Source organism: Myxine glutinosa, chromosome 9, assembly GCF_964187855.1.
Source record: "Myxine glutinosa chromosome 9, kmMyxGlut1.1, whole genome shotgun sequence".
NCBI lineage: Eukaryota > Metazoa > Chordata > Myxini > Myxiniformes > Myxinidae > Myxine > Myxine glutinosa.
In genome coordinates this window covers 124,130,636-124,147,126 of record NC_136269.1, presented here as the reverse complement: position 1 = coordinate 124,147,126, position 16,491 = coordinate 124,130,636, and the positions used below count along the sequence as shown (strand labels likewise).

The 16,491-nt window shown below is 42.4% G+C and overlaps 1 protein-coding gene across 2 annotated transcripts in view; it reads right to left on the bottom strand.

Annotated features, from left to right (window-relative positions):
• ZFAT (zinc finger and AT-hook domain containing) overlaps window positions 1–16,491 on the bottom strand; it is a 138,851-nt gene that overhangs the window by 68,631 nt on the left and 53,729 nt on the right. For both annotated transcript variants that reach the window (XM_078784881.1, XM_078784880.1), the window contains exons 6-11: window positions 13,922–14,072; window positions 13,651–13,802; window positions 12,443–12,954; window positions 12,248–12,312; window positions 8,739–8,922; window positions 5,316–5,548 (exon numbers count right to left, since the gene is read on the bottom strand). In XM_078784881.1, coding sequence (XP_078641007.1) covers window positions 5,316–5,548; window positions 8,739–8,922; window positions 12,248–12,312; window positions 12,443–12,954; window positions 13,651–13,802; window positions 13,922–14,072 — 1,297 coding nt within the window. The remainder of the gene's footprint in view (window positions 1–5,315; window positions 5,549–8,738; window positions 8,923–12,247; window positions 12,313–12,442; window positions 12,955–13,650; window positions 13,803–13,921; window positions 14,073–16,491) is intronic.

The window sequence follows — 16,491 nt, the reverse complement described above, 5'->3', positions numbered from 1 at the left end:
GAAGTTGGCCCATGGCACTGTCATCAACCTCGCTGGACGTCGCCGCAAGAGAAATCTTGATCGAAGATTGCAGCAAAGATTGTTCGAATGGTGGAGAAGCACCTCGAGTAACTGCCAAACAGATTCAAGCTGACCTTCCGACACAAGGTACGACAGTTTCAACTCGCACCATCCGTCACCATCTCAATGAAAGGAGACCCAGATGGACCCCACTGCTGAGAGAGAGACATAAGAAAGCCTGACTGGAGTTTTCCAAAACACACTTGAACAAGCCAAAATCCTTCTGGCAGAATGTCCTGTGGACAGATGAGACCAAATTAGAGCTTTTTTGTAAAGCACATCATCTCTATGTTTACAGAAAACAAAATGAAGCCTTCAAAGAAAAGAACACCTTCCCTACAGTCAAACATGGAGGGGGGGTTCAGTGCTGTTTTGGGATTGCTGTGCTGCCTCTGGCACTGGGTGCCTTGAATGTGTGCATGGCATCATGAAATCAGGAGATTACAAAGGCATTTTGGAGTGCAATGTTCAACCCAGTGTCAGAAAGCTGGGTCTCCGTCGAAGGTCATGGGTCTTGTAGCAGGACAAACACACTTCAAAAAGCACCCAGGAATGGTTCAAGATGAAACGTTGGACTGTTCTGAAGTGGCCTACTGTGAGTCCAGATCTAAATCCCATTGAACATCTGTGGAGAGATCTGAAAACAGCAGTTAGGAGAAGGAATCCTTCAAATCTGGGAGAACTGGAGCACAGTTTGCACGAGAAGAGTGGGCCAAACTGCCAGTAGAGAGGTGTAGGAAGCTCATTCATGGCTATAAGAAGCCCTTGACTGCAGTTATTTTGTCCAAAGGCTGTGCTTCCAAATAATAAGTATAGGGTTTCGATAATTCTGTCAATGCCATTTCTTTTTTTTCTGATTTAAAAGGATGTATTAAGTTCTGAATCAAAAACAAAGGCTCTGTAATATTAACAGTGAAATAAAGAATTGTGGAGACCAAATACTTTTGTTCTCAATTTCAACTTATTTATCGAGAAAATTGTGAGTTATTTGAAAAAAGTGCAAGGGTGCCAAAATTTTTGCCCATGACTGTATACACTACGAGTCAAAAGTTTAGGTACAAGCAACATAATGTGTATAATGGGCAAAATGAACATAAGATGCAAACAAAGCTCTTACCAAAGATATCTGCTTATCTACTGATAATATATTGTGCTTCAATGCATCTTTCTTGTGTGAAACGTCGGCTTAAAGCAATTTTTGGAAATAGGTCGAAAAGTGCCATACTAAATTCAAACTGAAACGCGAAATTAATGCTATTAACGTTTCATCTCAGGAGCAAAAACTGTTTACAAAAACTTTGCTCTTTGTGGAATGCATGTTTGTGCTTCGTTTCTTCATCATGTGCAATGTCTATTATTGCCAGGCATTACAAAAAATGTTCACAGAAAGGCCAGCCATACAATGTAATGAGTGTTTTTGTGTTTGAGATTGCATGAACATGGGTGCCAAAGCTCAGCTGACACCAGAAAAAAGACAGGCAATTGTAACTTTGAGAAAAGAAGGCCTTGAAACAGTTGCAATGCTAGAGTCGTTTTGCTGCGCTCTAATTTTTGGTGCTGTAATACGTCTGTTGCGCAGACTGGTGACTCGGATTACTTGTCCTGCGATTCTGTTGTGATTCTTGGTCGACCAGAACGTCTTTGATCCACATTTTTACCAGTTTCGTTATGTCGTTTAATGGCACAGCAACTGCATTTACTGACACCTTCTTCTTTTTTTGGGGGGATACAAGATCGAGGCTTGTGTAAGGGAGCGGGATTAATCACAAAATTGTGCATTGTGCATTAATCACAAAAAACATAAACGGACACATAAAACATATAATAAAGGGAGTGGGAGACAAGATGGGGAGAGAGAGGGAAGCACAAAAGCACAACAATGGTAGAGAACAGGGACATTGGGAGATCTGTGGGAGGGAGAGGCCTTGGGGAGAGCGGGCAGGGGAAGGGGTGGAGGGGGGTGGGAGAGGTATAAAACAAATGTACACTGCAAGGACTTCCAGGAAAGAAGTCGATATTTCAAAAAGGTGGATCTGGGGTGAATTAAAGGGGGCAGAAAAGATCAAGGTTTTGGATGGGGGAAGATAAGAGATGGTCATGAACAGCTGTTTTAAAGACCCGGAGGGAGGAGTAGGATTGAAAAGAGTGAGGGAGTTTGTTCCAGAGGCGGGAGAAAAGAGGAATGAAAGAGTGAAGGTGAGAAGAGAGTCCTGATTTTGGCAGTTTCACCAGAGGGTTGCTGGCAGATCTTGTGCGAACTGAAGGAATATTTGGGGGAGAGAGCACAGACAGAGCTGAGGGAGCTAAGCCGGAGAGGAGTCGGTAGAAGACAAAGACCACCAACCTGCCTGCGGTGAGCGAGTGAAAAGACCTCAGAATCAGCTTCATCGCGGGAGATACCAATGATTCTGAAAGCTTTGGTTTCCACAGCGTGAAGCTGAGCTAGGTGTGAGGCAGGAGCACCAGCCCAGAGGGGAGAGCAGTACTCCATCAAGCTGCGGACACTTTTTTTGCAATTTGTCTCAAGGATTGGCCTTGTTTTCTCAAAGTTACAATTGCCTGTCTTTTTCTGGCATTAGCTGAGCTTTGGCACCCATGTTCATGCAATCTGAAACACAAAAACACTCATTACATTGTATGGCTGGCCTTTCTGTGAACATTTTTTGCAACGCCTGGCAATAATAGACATTGCACGTGATGAAGAAACTCAGCACAAAAATCCATTCTACAAAGAGCAGCGTTTTTGTAAACAGTTTTGGTTCCTGAGATGAAACATTAATAACATTAACTTCATGTTTCAGTTTGGATTTAGTGTTGCACTTTTCGAACTATCTCCAAAAATTGCTTTCACCCTAACGTTTCACACAATATATTATCACAATATATTGTTGTGGATATGAGAATGGGTTTTTTGTTGTTGTTGTGTAAATTGTTGTAAAAATATCACCCTCCTTACTCCAGTTATGTATAAAGGTCAAAGGGCGTCCCGTAATTAGGTCATAAACAATCACGTCAGCCAATCATAGATTTCCCCCTTGTTGACAGTTATATCCTTATTATGTGTATTAGTGTAAGGCTGTGTCTTCCATTAATTTAAATACTCCATTGCACTGCATTAAATAAGAGTAGATCCCCTTTCATTCACATTCCCTTTCCAACAATTGCCAACTGTTCCCTCCGCGACTCCATTCGCCACGAGGTCGGCTTGGAGAAGAAGGGGGAGGAGCCGCCGACTCCTGGGCGTGCCCGCCCATCGTCATCAAGGGCGGAGCCAGAGGGCCGTGCCGACCAATCAGGGCCGAGGCGAGCTGACCGATGGGCGTGTCCTGGACACCAGCGGCTTGATCGCCTGAGGCGCTATATAGAGGGCGCGCAAAAGCAAGAGAGGAAGTTGTTGTTGGACTAAGCAAGAGAGGAAGAGTTGGACTAAAAGTTGTTGTTGGACTAAGCAAGAGAGGAAGAGTTGGACTAAAAGTTGTTGTTGGACTAAGCAAGAGAGGACTGAGTTGGACTAAGAGTTGGACTAAGCAAGAGAGGAAGTTGTTGGACTGGGTTGGACTAAGAAAGAGAGAGGGAGAGAGAACCCGTCACGCCAGACCCCCCACCAGCAGCGTTGGCTCCACCAAGCAGCTCCGACCCGTTACCCCGCGCACACGACAGGATCGGTGGCATCGGCGGCCGTCGAGGTCCAGCCCGACGTCCCGTGCGGGATCAAGCTCCAGCCAGCTCCGTGCCTTCCTCCCCCTCCAGCCACCCACCTCCTGTCATTCCTGCCTGAAATTTCCTCATTCGTGTACGTGAGTTTGTTCTGTTTGTCTTGTCCCTGGGTTAAGTAAGACTGCATAGATAAGCTAGCGATTTTCACTGTGTCTCTGATTTCTTCTGTAAATTATTTTATTATCCTTCCTTCTCCTTGGTTACTTTTGGTTGTAAATAGCAAATAAATTATATCCGTATTCGCTACTTCTGTCTTCTTCTTCTTCACATCCTTCGCTTTAGTCTTTTCCCCATTGAATATCTGTGGCGCGATTTTGGTCAACGTTCAGGAATCGGGTTAGTCGGGGTAACTGTTCGGGCGCGGCGGCCATCCGCTCGGCAAACAACATCCTAGCCGTGTCCGTAACAATATTATCAGTAGATAAGCAGATATCTTTGGTAAGAGTTTTGTTCACATCTTATGTTCATTTTGCACATTAAACAGTAAAATATCAAAAATGTTAGGTGTACCTCAACTTTTGACTGGTAGTGTAAATCAACGTCTTAGCTAGTGAAGGCTATTCCATGTGGCAGATTGCAAAACGATCTCGTTTCATCAGGAGCTGCATTGCAAGAATCTAAGGAGGATATGCTAAAACTGGTACTGTGAAGGAAGGAAGCCCAAATTCTCTGAAAATGATGTCAAGTACCTCAGGGTAAGTTCCCTATGTGATCGACAATGATACAGTAGAGATCTTGTGAATAACCGAGCTGAAAGTATTGGTGTTAACATTTCTTCAACAGTAATATTAGCACAAAGGGTTGTCAATGGATTGTGGATGAATTCAACAGAATGCTGATTTTTACTCCCGCCAGGGAATAATGCATTCACTCGTGTCCGTGTGTGTGTGTGTGTGTGTGTGTGTGTGTGTGTGTGTGTGTGTGTGTGTGTGTATGTTCGTGTGTTTGTGAACAAGATATCTGGAAAAGTTCTGAACGGATTTGGATGAAGGTTGGTGGGATGATTGCCCTTGGGATAAGGAAGAATTGATTAGTTTTTGGTGAAGCTCAGGATATTATTCCGGATCCAGGAACCTTTTTTTGGAAATTTTTTTGGGAAGGATTTTGTCTGTTTTACTGCATTAAAGCTTTTATTCTTATTCTTAAATGATGTTTTTCTCCTCTAATTCCGAGATATATCAAAATTAATTCTCTGACAGTTTGGGCTTAGTTTCTTTTTCATTTATTGTTTTGAGGAGAGGGGATGTTAAACAAAACGTATTATTCCAACTAAACCCACAACGGGAGTATGTGCTCTACTGAGTGGCGTTCTAGTTTTTTTTTTAATGTTTAAGGCTCCAGTCATGGACCAAAGTCCTCATTGAGGCCAGGCCATAAATAAAATTAATGCATTGGTAGAAAAGTGAAGGAAAGACAAATAAAAGAGAGAGATGCTAAAGATGAGGAGTGAAAATGAGTGAGAAAAGTGTATAATGAAAAGTGTACGATGAAAAGTGGTGTGCACGTGAGCACAGCAAAACATACGCACAGCGACTCACCGAGAAGTGGTGTGCACGTGTGTGTGCTTGCATCTTGTACTTGTCTGTAGTCGAGTATGCGCAGCTTGATTCATTGCAATACTGGGTCTCTGCACTGTGCCTCTGTTCTATGTGCCGGCGCAGGCAGTTTTTGGTCGCAGATGTGTAAGAGCATTCAGGGCAGTGGAAAGGGTGCTCACGGGTATGCACACGCTTGTGTGTGACAAGATGTGCTGCATACCAGAACAGCTTGCCTGTATGCATAACATAGGGATGCAAACTCTGAGAAAACATACAAGTTCTAGTGACGTGAAAAAAACAGTTTAAAAACCCCAAAAATACAAACACGCTCTAGTGCACTTTCAAATCCACCTCCACCTGGTTGTTGCATCTGCGCTCCTAAAAGATCGTGGTACACTGCAGTGCAGCCTAACATGCCAAATCTTTGGGTAATGGTGTAGAATGCTGGCCCTGCACAGTTTCTCCATGCACGGTTCTGACAGTACGTGGTGGTGGTTACCTTGATTTGGCAAACTGAGCAGGATTAAAAATCTGACAAGTGACTTATTTCATTTTATCTGAGGCCTGTGGATCATTGCTGTGAGCATGACTGTGCCACTGATGCAGTGCACCCTGTAGATAGATTACAGCAGGAAATTGGAATTTTTTCATGGTCCTGGCGATATCCCGCCTTCTCTTTGCCAACGACTTAGTGGGATCTTTAATGTCCACAAACTAATGCTGGCAGATGGGACGCCCAGTTTTACATCTAAGGTACATCGATGAATCACCCCACCTGTAGAACACTGTGATGACAGTTTATAGCGGGATCAGGATTCAAACCCAGGCTCGACAGCTCAGAGGCACATGTGCATACCTCAAGGCCATCCTGCCAATCCAACAAGTGATTAGATCCGTTTACTGCATCAAGACCACATTTACACATCATTCGATATTTCATATTTAATAACATCAAGTCATGGAGAGACCCAGAGAAAAACATGGAGCCAAAATGGAGGAGGGGAAGCAACACTCAATAAAGAAAACAAGAAGACGTCATGCGGAGCACGATACTTGCAAAATCCGCCCCCCCCCCCCCAAAGAAAAAATATTCCATTGATACAGCAAATTGTCCATTTCATCAAGATTAAAATTGACAATCTTGATCAAAACTCAGGTCAATAGGAAGAAAAGTGACGATTTTTCAGATGAAAAATGATGATTTTGGAAGGTTGACCTTGAGTTGACCTTTGACCTTTTGACCTCAAAAATAGTTAGTTTCCCTATTTAGTGACGCAATGTGCAAATGCTGTTCAATTTTCAAGTCAATCAGATGAAACTTGAGGATTTTTGAAACTTGGCCTATGTTGACCTTTTGGCCTATGTTGACCTTAAAAATGCTTAGTGGTTGAATTCAGTGACCAGATATGCCAGTCCTCTTCAAATTTCAAGTCAATTGGATGAAAATTGAGGCCTTTAGAAATTTGGCCTATGTTGACCTTTTGGCCTATGTTGACCTCAAAAATACTTGGTGGTTGAATTCAGTGACTAGATATGCAAGTCCTCTTCAAATTTCATGTCAACCGGATGAAAATTGAGGATTTTAGAAATTTAGCAAAGTTTGTGACCTTTGGCCTATGTTGACCTTTTGACCTTTTGACCCCAAAACAATAGGCTTCTTGCTTTTGACCAACTCTACCATTTGGCGAAGTTTCGTGAAGATCGGTTGAAAATTGTGACCTGTAGGCCGGTGACAAACAGACATAATGCTGAGACAGACAGAACCACAAACGCAACCGACAAGTATATTTGAAAAATCTTCGATTTTGCAAGTAATAACAGTGTCAGTCATAGTCTGATGAGTAAGACTTCTTGCCACTTATAACTGGGGCCTTCAACTTACCAATGTGAGTTTCAATGCACTGAGTAGTTGCCGACACTGTCCATCACAATTAAGGGATAAGTTGTGTGGGAATACTTTAACACTCTTTCTTGTGCATCTATGCTTTGATCCCAGACACAAGTTTATAAATGATTTGAATGATTGATCCATGTTTGTTCAGGATATACTTGTACCTAAGTGTTACAAGTATACGAGGGGGGACTCCAAAAAACAGGACGCCCAAGGAAATTACCTTCAATAGCAATCCAATGGTTATGATTTAGACATTTTCTACACAGTCCCCTTACTTGGCAATGTGCTTCTACAACCGGGCCCACCTAACCACCATCGATTCTGAGCTACAGGAAAAAAAGTTTTTAGGCTGTCACTTAAGTGGTAATTGCACTGCCACTTGAACCTAGTAGTTAAACCTAAATCGACATCCAGCAAGTAGTGCTTCCTTAACAGGTCCAAAGAGGTGATAATCAGTGCACGGTCAAATCAAAGGTTTTTCAGTGGTCTTCTGAGCTGTGTGCACATGAGAATTGTCATGTTGAAGCACGACTCCTCTTTTCAGCAATCCACGATTATTATTTCGAACAGGCGGGGTCAGTTTCTCACAGAACGTTCAAGAGTAGGTATTTTTTTTATACCTGTGAACCTTTTGGTGAAGAAATTTGTCACAATCATGACTTTCATGTCCCACAACATTGTCAGCCTAACTATTCCTCCGACAGATGAAGAACTGCAAGATTGTTTGTGTACATATTGTGTTAAAAATAACAAATCTACAAAAAAATAATAATAATTGGGTCATCTTACTCAGCAAGGTTACTTTTTTCATCACTATCTTAAATGGTCACCTGGGGAACATCATATTTATATACAAGACCGTGGCTCAAGGAAGAGCGAAGCAACTGATGACAAAAAGGCAACAAACTGATAGAACACTGGGGGTAACAGTTGGTTGGGCTGGTTAAGTCGGGTTAATGGAGGTAGAAAAGATTGGAGGCAAGGATAGCAGGTGATAGGAGATAGTAGTGCACCACTGGAGGGAAGAGTAGGATTGAACAGCTTCAGGAAGACAGTTCCATATATGGGAGAAACGAGGAACAAAAGAGTTCAGATGTGGAGTTTGAGATGTCCACTTTATTGTGTAGCACCATTCGGTCGTAAGCAGTATTACAAATAATAATCTTCTTATATAAAGAAAGTTTAAACAACTTGATAATACACATTACAGTGATGTTTAAATCTGAGTGAGAATCATTCAAAATTTTCAAAATGTACTCATTTTAAGCGGAGGTTCAAACCAAAACATCCAACACTGAGCTTCACAGCAAAGCGGGAGTGATTTTCGCTCACACCATATATAAAGCAGCAAGGGTGGCTGATGAAGGTGATGTTAGCTGACATCCAAGCAGATGGAAGATTACCTTGGGCAAATTATAGAGTGAATAGAGCAGAATGTTTGTGAAGTACAACACGTCTATATATTAAATCCATCAGCAAAGCGACGGGGAAAAATGCCTAGTGTTAGTATAAGAATTAAAAACACTTACCGCAGTATTCACACTCCAGATCTCCAAACTCGCTGTGCAGTTTCTTGAACAAAGCCAGACTAAGCGATCGTTTTGGCAGCTCCTGCAAGATACTCCGGAAAGCTGATGGCTGCTGCTTCAGTTGCTCACTCTGTTCAGAGGTGCCTTTTTTATTTGTATCTGTCCCACTCGTTTCCGCCACGCCCTGAAAATAGTCCAACAACCAGCACGATTCAAGTGTGCAAACTCGGCTGCTCCCAGGCTTCAGAAACGGATACGGACCCACATTTTCAATAAATGCAAACAATGATCAAATTAGAATCTCTTCCACCAGCAGACCCTAACATCCCCTCCTTTCCTTGTAAATCTTATCAGGGGTTTTACAAACTTCTAAAATGGCCAGCACACAATAGTCAATTATTCGTCACTATTTTTAACAGCAATCCATTTTTGCTAGCCAGTACCATTCGACACTAGGTTTACCTATAATAATAATAATAATAATAAAGGAGTCTTATATAGCCCCATCAAGTAGAGTAAACTACCCTCATGGCGCTCTACATTATCATGCGAACGCGCACACACCGCACACACACACACACAAACATACACACACACAGACACACCTTCACTCTTGCCCTATTCCTCTCCCTCCCCATTCAAAACCCACAGATGTGTACTCCCCCTCCTCCTCCCCTCCCTCCCCCGCACATGTACACAGACATACTCTCGATCTCTGTCCCACCTCAAACCAAAGGGAAAACAGGACTTAGACTTTGAAAGACTTGTGAAACAGATAGGTTTTGAGGGAGGTTTTAAAGGCAGGAAGAGAGTCAACATGTCGAACAGAGGAAGGCAAGTCATTCCAGAGCAGAGGTGCAGCAAAGGAAAAGGATTTCTCGCCAAATGACTTGGTGCTGGTGCGTGGCGGCTCTAAGGTCATAGAGTCGTCGCTTGAACGAAGCCGTCGCCGAGGTTCATAGAGAGTGAGCAAATCGGAGAGATAGTGAGGTCCCGCTCCACACAATGATTTATAACATAGTGTGCAAATTTTGTATTGCACACGAGCAGAGACAGGCAGCCAGTGTAAAGATTCAAGAGGCGGAGTAACATGGTCAGACTTCTTCGCCTTACAGACAACACGAGCGGCAGAGTTTTGAACCTTTTGTAACTTATCCAAGAGAAACTGAGGGCAGCCAGCATACAAAGAATTACAATAGTCTAGCCTTGAGAGGACAAGGGCACAGACCAGAGTTAGAGCAGCTTGAGGAGTAAGAAAGTGGCGAATGGATGCGATCTTTCGCAGCTGAAAGTATGCTGATTTGCAAGTTTGAAGTACTTGCTTGGAAAATGTCATGTTACAGTCGAAAACCACACCAAGGTTCTTGGCCGACGAAACAAAGTTTACATCGGTTTCACCAACATGAATAGTGGTAGGAAGTGAACATTGTAGAGGACATCTGTGCGATCTTACAATCATAGATTCTGTTTTAGCATCGTTTAGCTGAAGTTTGTTTTGGGTCATCCACGCCTTCACGTCGGCAATACAGCCTTCGAACACTTCAACAGTGGGCACGATTTGTTGAATCGTGCTTCCTTTGTACAGCTGATTGTCGTCCGCAAAGGCGTGGTGATCAACTGAATGTCTGGCAACAAGATCAAATAGAGGCTGAGTGTACAAAAGAAAGAGGATAGGTCCCAGGACTGAGCCCTGGGAAACGCCAAAGGAAAGCGGAGAAGGGGCTGATTTCTGGCCATTGACAACAACTGTTTGCACTCTATCAGTAAGATAGGACATCAGCCAAGAAAGGGGAGTACCAGTTATACCAAATGTGATTTCAAGACGACGAATTAAGACACTATGGTCAATCGTGTCAAAGGTGGCACACAAGTCCAAAAGAGCAAGAACGGAAACCTTACCACAGTCAAGAGAGGTCAGAAGATCATTGGTTATTCTTAGGAGAGCGGTCTCGGTGCTATGGCCTGGTCTATATGCTGACTGGCGAGAATTGAAAAGATTATTTGAAACTAGATGGTCATTCATCTGTGATAGCACAATTCTTTCTGTGATCTTTGACAGGAAAGACAGGTTGGAGATAGGATGGTAATTAATGGGGGGAATGAACATAAAAAGTGCTATTGTTCTACACAGAGGTAAAACATCTTTGCATAGACATACCAAGAAATAAAATCTGACCTTCTGTACTCTTGCTTCACATTCACCTTTTGATCTCAAATCCTAATTTCTTCAGTATATAGCAATAATAACAAATTTGACTTCACTGTTCCAATACTTATGGATGGCACTGTGGGGTATCCGGGCTGAAATCCGATTTTTTTTCAGCTTTTTAATGGCTCAATATGGAGAATTAAATAAATACGCTCAGTTATAAAAATTAGTAATTTCTTTAAATTTTCAGATTTCACTCTAGATTTCAACAGTTATTTAGTCCATCAGCTCCGATCCAAAAACCAGGTCAGATTTCGATTATATACTTTAATTAGTCCGTGAGAGGCCATTGTGGAAAATCGCATCATATAATGCATAAAATCACTCCAAACTCCTAATTTGAAAATGATAGCACCTACAAAAGTGACATATACAGCAATTCGTAAGTATGAAGATCAGGCATTCGATGACGTGTGTGAGGAAAGTGAAAAGAAAACTTTAGTGCTTAATCGTGCAGAAACCGTTGCGGCCTGATCCAAGGCAAGGCGTTTTTGCACAAGCCGAAACAAAGCTTAAGACCCTTGTGAGGGACCCCCCTGACAAAGGATAAAGTCTATTTCTGTTGTAATTTAATAATCCAGTTAATTATCTTCAAACAGGGTGTTTAAATTTACTGAAACAGCCAGTTTTCATTTGTGCACTCCCTTTGAGTCCCCTTAGTATACATGCAAAGTTTCAGGATGCAAGGTTTCATCGTTTGGTAGTTATGGAGGAGACACACACACTAACACTAACTGACAAATGCACATTCTCTATTATTATTATAGAATAAACTTGTTTAATAATCTTTTTTTAAATAAGAGCAAAGTCCTGCACGAGACTGAGCCTAGCAGCAGTTTCACAGTGAAAATGTACATCTGCCTTCAGTTCTGAGTTCAGCGAGCAAAACCAGGAAGGGGTATGGGAAGAACTTGGCACATGCGTTGCTCTTCAGAACAAAGTAGAATCCACAAGACGAAATGATATGCCACTTGGATCTTCTTCACTACATCGCCTCTTCCTGTAATGTAATGGACACCTGGAATTAAACTCTATGAACTCGGTGTTTGCCCTTGGAGTCAGCCAAGCACAGAGGTTCATAGTCAGAGTTGTCATTATGAAAAAAAAAAACTACAGAGCAGGGAAGGTGAGAGGGTGGTCAGTCATATGATACATTGGTAAGAGCTTAAATAGTTGGTGGGAATAATACAGTACTGAAGAAAAATTCTGAACTAAAAACAATGCTGTTATCTCATGAAGGGCCAACAAAAGTACCAGATTAAAAAATTCTGGTAGGTCCCATAATGAGCTCAATGTTTACCTGAACAATCGCATCATTTGTTCCGGTTGTCATTACATTACTGCTTCCCTTGAGTTCCAGGTGACCTTGGAAAGGAATTTGCATCTGGTTAATTATCTCATGGACAAGGTTCATAAGCTCCCACAACACAAACAAATAAAATAAAATTCTCCAAATGGAAATGCTATGTAGTTGTGCACAACCCACACAACTTACCATCAACTTGTTCCTCAACCATCGTATTCTCATCTTTGGGCTCCTCGAAATTGAATCCATCAGAAGATTCTTCCTGGTCTTCCTCTGGGTGAAGGATACAGAAGCTCTGCTCTAAGGAGATTTCAAAGGGCTCCGACTCTTTGTCGGTGTGGTCCTCGGCCAAATGCACCTGCAAGCGTGTGGCACTGACAAAAAAACTGCCACAGAATGCACAGACGTAAGCGAAGTAATGTCTCCGCACGTGGTTATGCAGGCCCTGTCGCCACCCAGCAACATATCCACAGAGCTCACAGACGAAGGGTCGCTCTGGACCTAAACCGTGACCAAGAGTGTGGCGATCTCGTTCGAGCCGGCTTTTGAAGGACCGCTGACACACAGCACACGTGTAGAGCAACTCCCGACGCCCGGCTCGCGTCTGTAGCTGAAGCTCGGCATAGCAGGCAGAAACCTCTTTATTCTGCAGCTCATGGGTTTCTCGTATGTGCTTCATCAGATTCTTTACATCAGCATACCTGCAGATCCGTCACAAGGACACAATGCCGTGTAAATGATAATGGCTTTGTCATTAACTACAAGGGATGGATCTTAAGGTTCAGCACAAGGTGTTATGGACCATTTCAAGGTTTAAAAAAGAAATGTGGTACACTTCACAATGATTCACAAGTTTACCATGAAAAGGTAAGATTTGGTGTATTTTTAAAGTTAAAAAAAAAAACATCCACCAATCTACTTCTGGAATATTCACCAATTTGATGACTGCATAATCACACAACAATGATTTATTTTTAATTATAGCACTCTGCCATCTTGCAGCGTATTGATGAATATGTATGATATTGTTATATGGCTTCAGCATTCTCCATGAAATCGCGTAATCCAAATTCCACTAACTGGCGCAAGTCTGTCACATCTGTTTATAAAATGTTTAATGATTTTGAAGCATGCACTGCATCGGAGTGTTTCATTCACTGCATATTCATTCACTGCATCGGAGTGTCGACCCGTTCAGGATTGTTCCCAATATCCTCGGAAACTGATCTGGCAGCCCTATGCATCTGACGATGCAAAAGGAGTGGTCTTCTTGAAGCATGCAACCATCACAGTTGACCTTCCTTGAAATTATTCAATTCAACTCTCTTGTTTAGCATTTCTAACCCTCCAGGTGAATTGAATGATGTTCACACACTGGTTCAGGAAAGCATATGTACCTCTTTTGGCAGAACGCACAGTTGTGCTTGAGCTGCTGGTGGACACGCTCAATGTGCACCTTCAGGTGCCCGCGGCTGCGGCAAGTGAAAGTGCAGCTCCCACATGTGAACACCTCCCCGGTGTGCTTCCGCTGATGCACTACAAGATTGGACTGGGTGCAGGATGGCAGTGACGAAGACCATCAGAGGTAAAAGGTTGGCAAATGAGAGAACAAACAAACAAAATGGAAAACACTTGGTATATAAGAGATGGCTGTCTGATGAATCACACCTTTATTGCGCTGGCATAGTCACACTGCTCACAGCGGAATGGTTTTTCTTGAGTGTGGATGCGGATATGTGTCTGCAGGGAGTGCTTGAACTTAAAGATCTTTCCGCAGTGATGGCAGCTGAAGATCTGCAATTGGGATGCTGTGCCTTGCCTGAAAAAGGATGCAGGTTATATTTTACAAGCAATACAACAAAAAGCGTGGGACAAGTTTCAACATATTCAGGAAGAGAAGGAAAAGTTTAAAAGCCATGGACAGTGAACTGTAATCCTAAAAGTAAAGGAAAACCAGTTGCACCTTGATGTTTACATGTCCATCAGTATTAATTAAAGTAAGGTGTGCCCCACACTGTGATTCTCCGTGGCAATTACCTCCTTCCTCCCCCATTTTTTGGGTTTTATTCTTTTTTGTTTTTCTACTAAGTGTGTAAGTATTTCCAACAATTTCTCTTGCTTTACCTATCCTTCACATTTCCATTCTTTTCATGCAGTCAAAAAAGTACTCTTCTCTCTAGACACAAGCAAGGCGTACGGACAAGATGGCATTCCTTCTCATGTCTTGAAGGAGTGTGCTTTAGAACTTGCACCCGTGCTTGCCAGTTTCTTTCGTTTTTGTTTAAAAAAACCCAAACTTTTCCTCTTTCCTGGAAACATGCCTTAGTACAGCCTATTTTAAAGAAGGGTGATCATTCAAACCCTTCCAACTACCGTCCTATTGCTCTGACTTATACTATTTCCAAAGTCTTTGAAAGTCTTAGCAATTCCCATTTCTTCAAGCATCTTGAATCTCAGTCTTCTATCTGACCATAAAGATGGCTTTTCCAAAGCAAGATCTACTGGTGATATCCTTTCTTACATTACAAATGTCTGGGCCTCTTCTCTGAGAGACTTTGGGGAATTCTTTGTTGTAGGCCTTGATAACTCAAAAGCCTTTGACAGTCTTTGACTTTGCATTGGGGTCTGATATCCAAGCCTCCCTCTTTTGGCTTTTCTCCTTCTCTCTGCTCTCTTATAACGAGCTCTCTGGCCGCTCTATCTCCGTAACGGTTGACGGTTCAACATCTTCCTTCTTCCCTATCAACGGCAGTGTCCCTCAGCGTTCCATCCTATCTCCAACACCCTTCCTTCTTTTTATTAATGACCTTCTTTCTTCTACAAATAACTAAATGCACTCATATGGTGATGATAACATTACATTCCTCCATGTTTTTCCAATCTGCCCCATCTTCCCTCACTCACTCTGCATCTCGTTTCATCAAAGCAAACTTTTTAAATTCGGATTTGGACAAGATTTCCCAGTGGAGAAAATGTAATCATGTTAAATTTAATGCTTCTGTAACTCAATTTCTTCCCATCTCTCTCTCTCTAAAACTCCTCTCAACTCTCAAATCTCCTTTGAAAGCTCCACAATTACACCATATATAATAAAAAATAACCACCTTTAGAGGAAATTTTTCCCCGCAAAGCGGGGGTTGGCCTTTTTCGGGAACCGTGGTTGTTGTTGTTTTTCGGTCCCCTTTTTGAAGCAATGTTTTACGGCCGGATGCCCTTCCTGACGCCAACCCTTTTTGCCGCCTTTAACGACAAACAGGGAATTACCAGTGAACTGGTACTCAATTAGCCGACCTCGGAAGGATGACAGGCTGAGTCAACCCCCCTGGTGTTAATTCAGCGATTGACTGGGATTCGAACCCAGGATCCTAGGATCCTAAGCCGGCACCCTAGCCGCTAGCCCAACACCAGGGTTGGTGATACAATAAACTTACTAGGTATTACCCTAACATCAAATTTATCCTGGAATCCACACATTGCACAAATAGCTAAGTCTGCCTCAAATAAACTAGGAGTCCTGCCCAGATGTTGAAGATTCTTCTCCTCTGAACAGTTGCTTCAATTACTGTATATATGGGATTGATTTGTCCTTGTATGGAGTGCTGCTCTCATATCTGGGGAGGTTCTAGCTCAACATACTTACTGGACAGAATTGAATCCAAAGTAATCAGACTTATCAACTCTCCCAATCTGACCTCAAAACTCAATCCTCTCGAATTACGCCACAAAGTTGGCTCTCTTTCTCTTTTCTACAGAAATTACTTTGGTTTCTGCTCCCAAGAACGTGCTGCTTGTTTTCCTCTGCCATTATTGAGACCACGGAATACTCGACAAACCACTACATCGCATGATTATTGTGTTGCCATTGGCAACTTAAGGGTGGGCCGTTATGTTTGTTTCTTCCCCTCCATTGCCAAACTCTGGAACTCTTTACCTTCCCATGTCTTTCCAAACACTTACGACTTTCCCCTTTTCAAAAAGCAGATATTTTGCTTCCTCAAAAACCCCGACTATTCTCTCTTCCTTCACTTTTCTATCAATGCAGTTCTTTTATTTCAGGCTTGGCCTCAATGAGGACTATATAGTCCGTGACTGGAGCCTTTTTTTTTTTTTTTTTTTTTTTTTGTATACAAGATCGAGTCTCGTGAAAGAGCGAACATTAATCACACAGAAAGACAAACAGACACATAAAACAAATAACATCGGGAGCGGTAGACAAGATGGGGAGAGAGGGGGAAGGA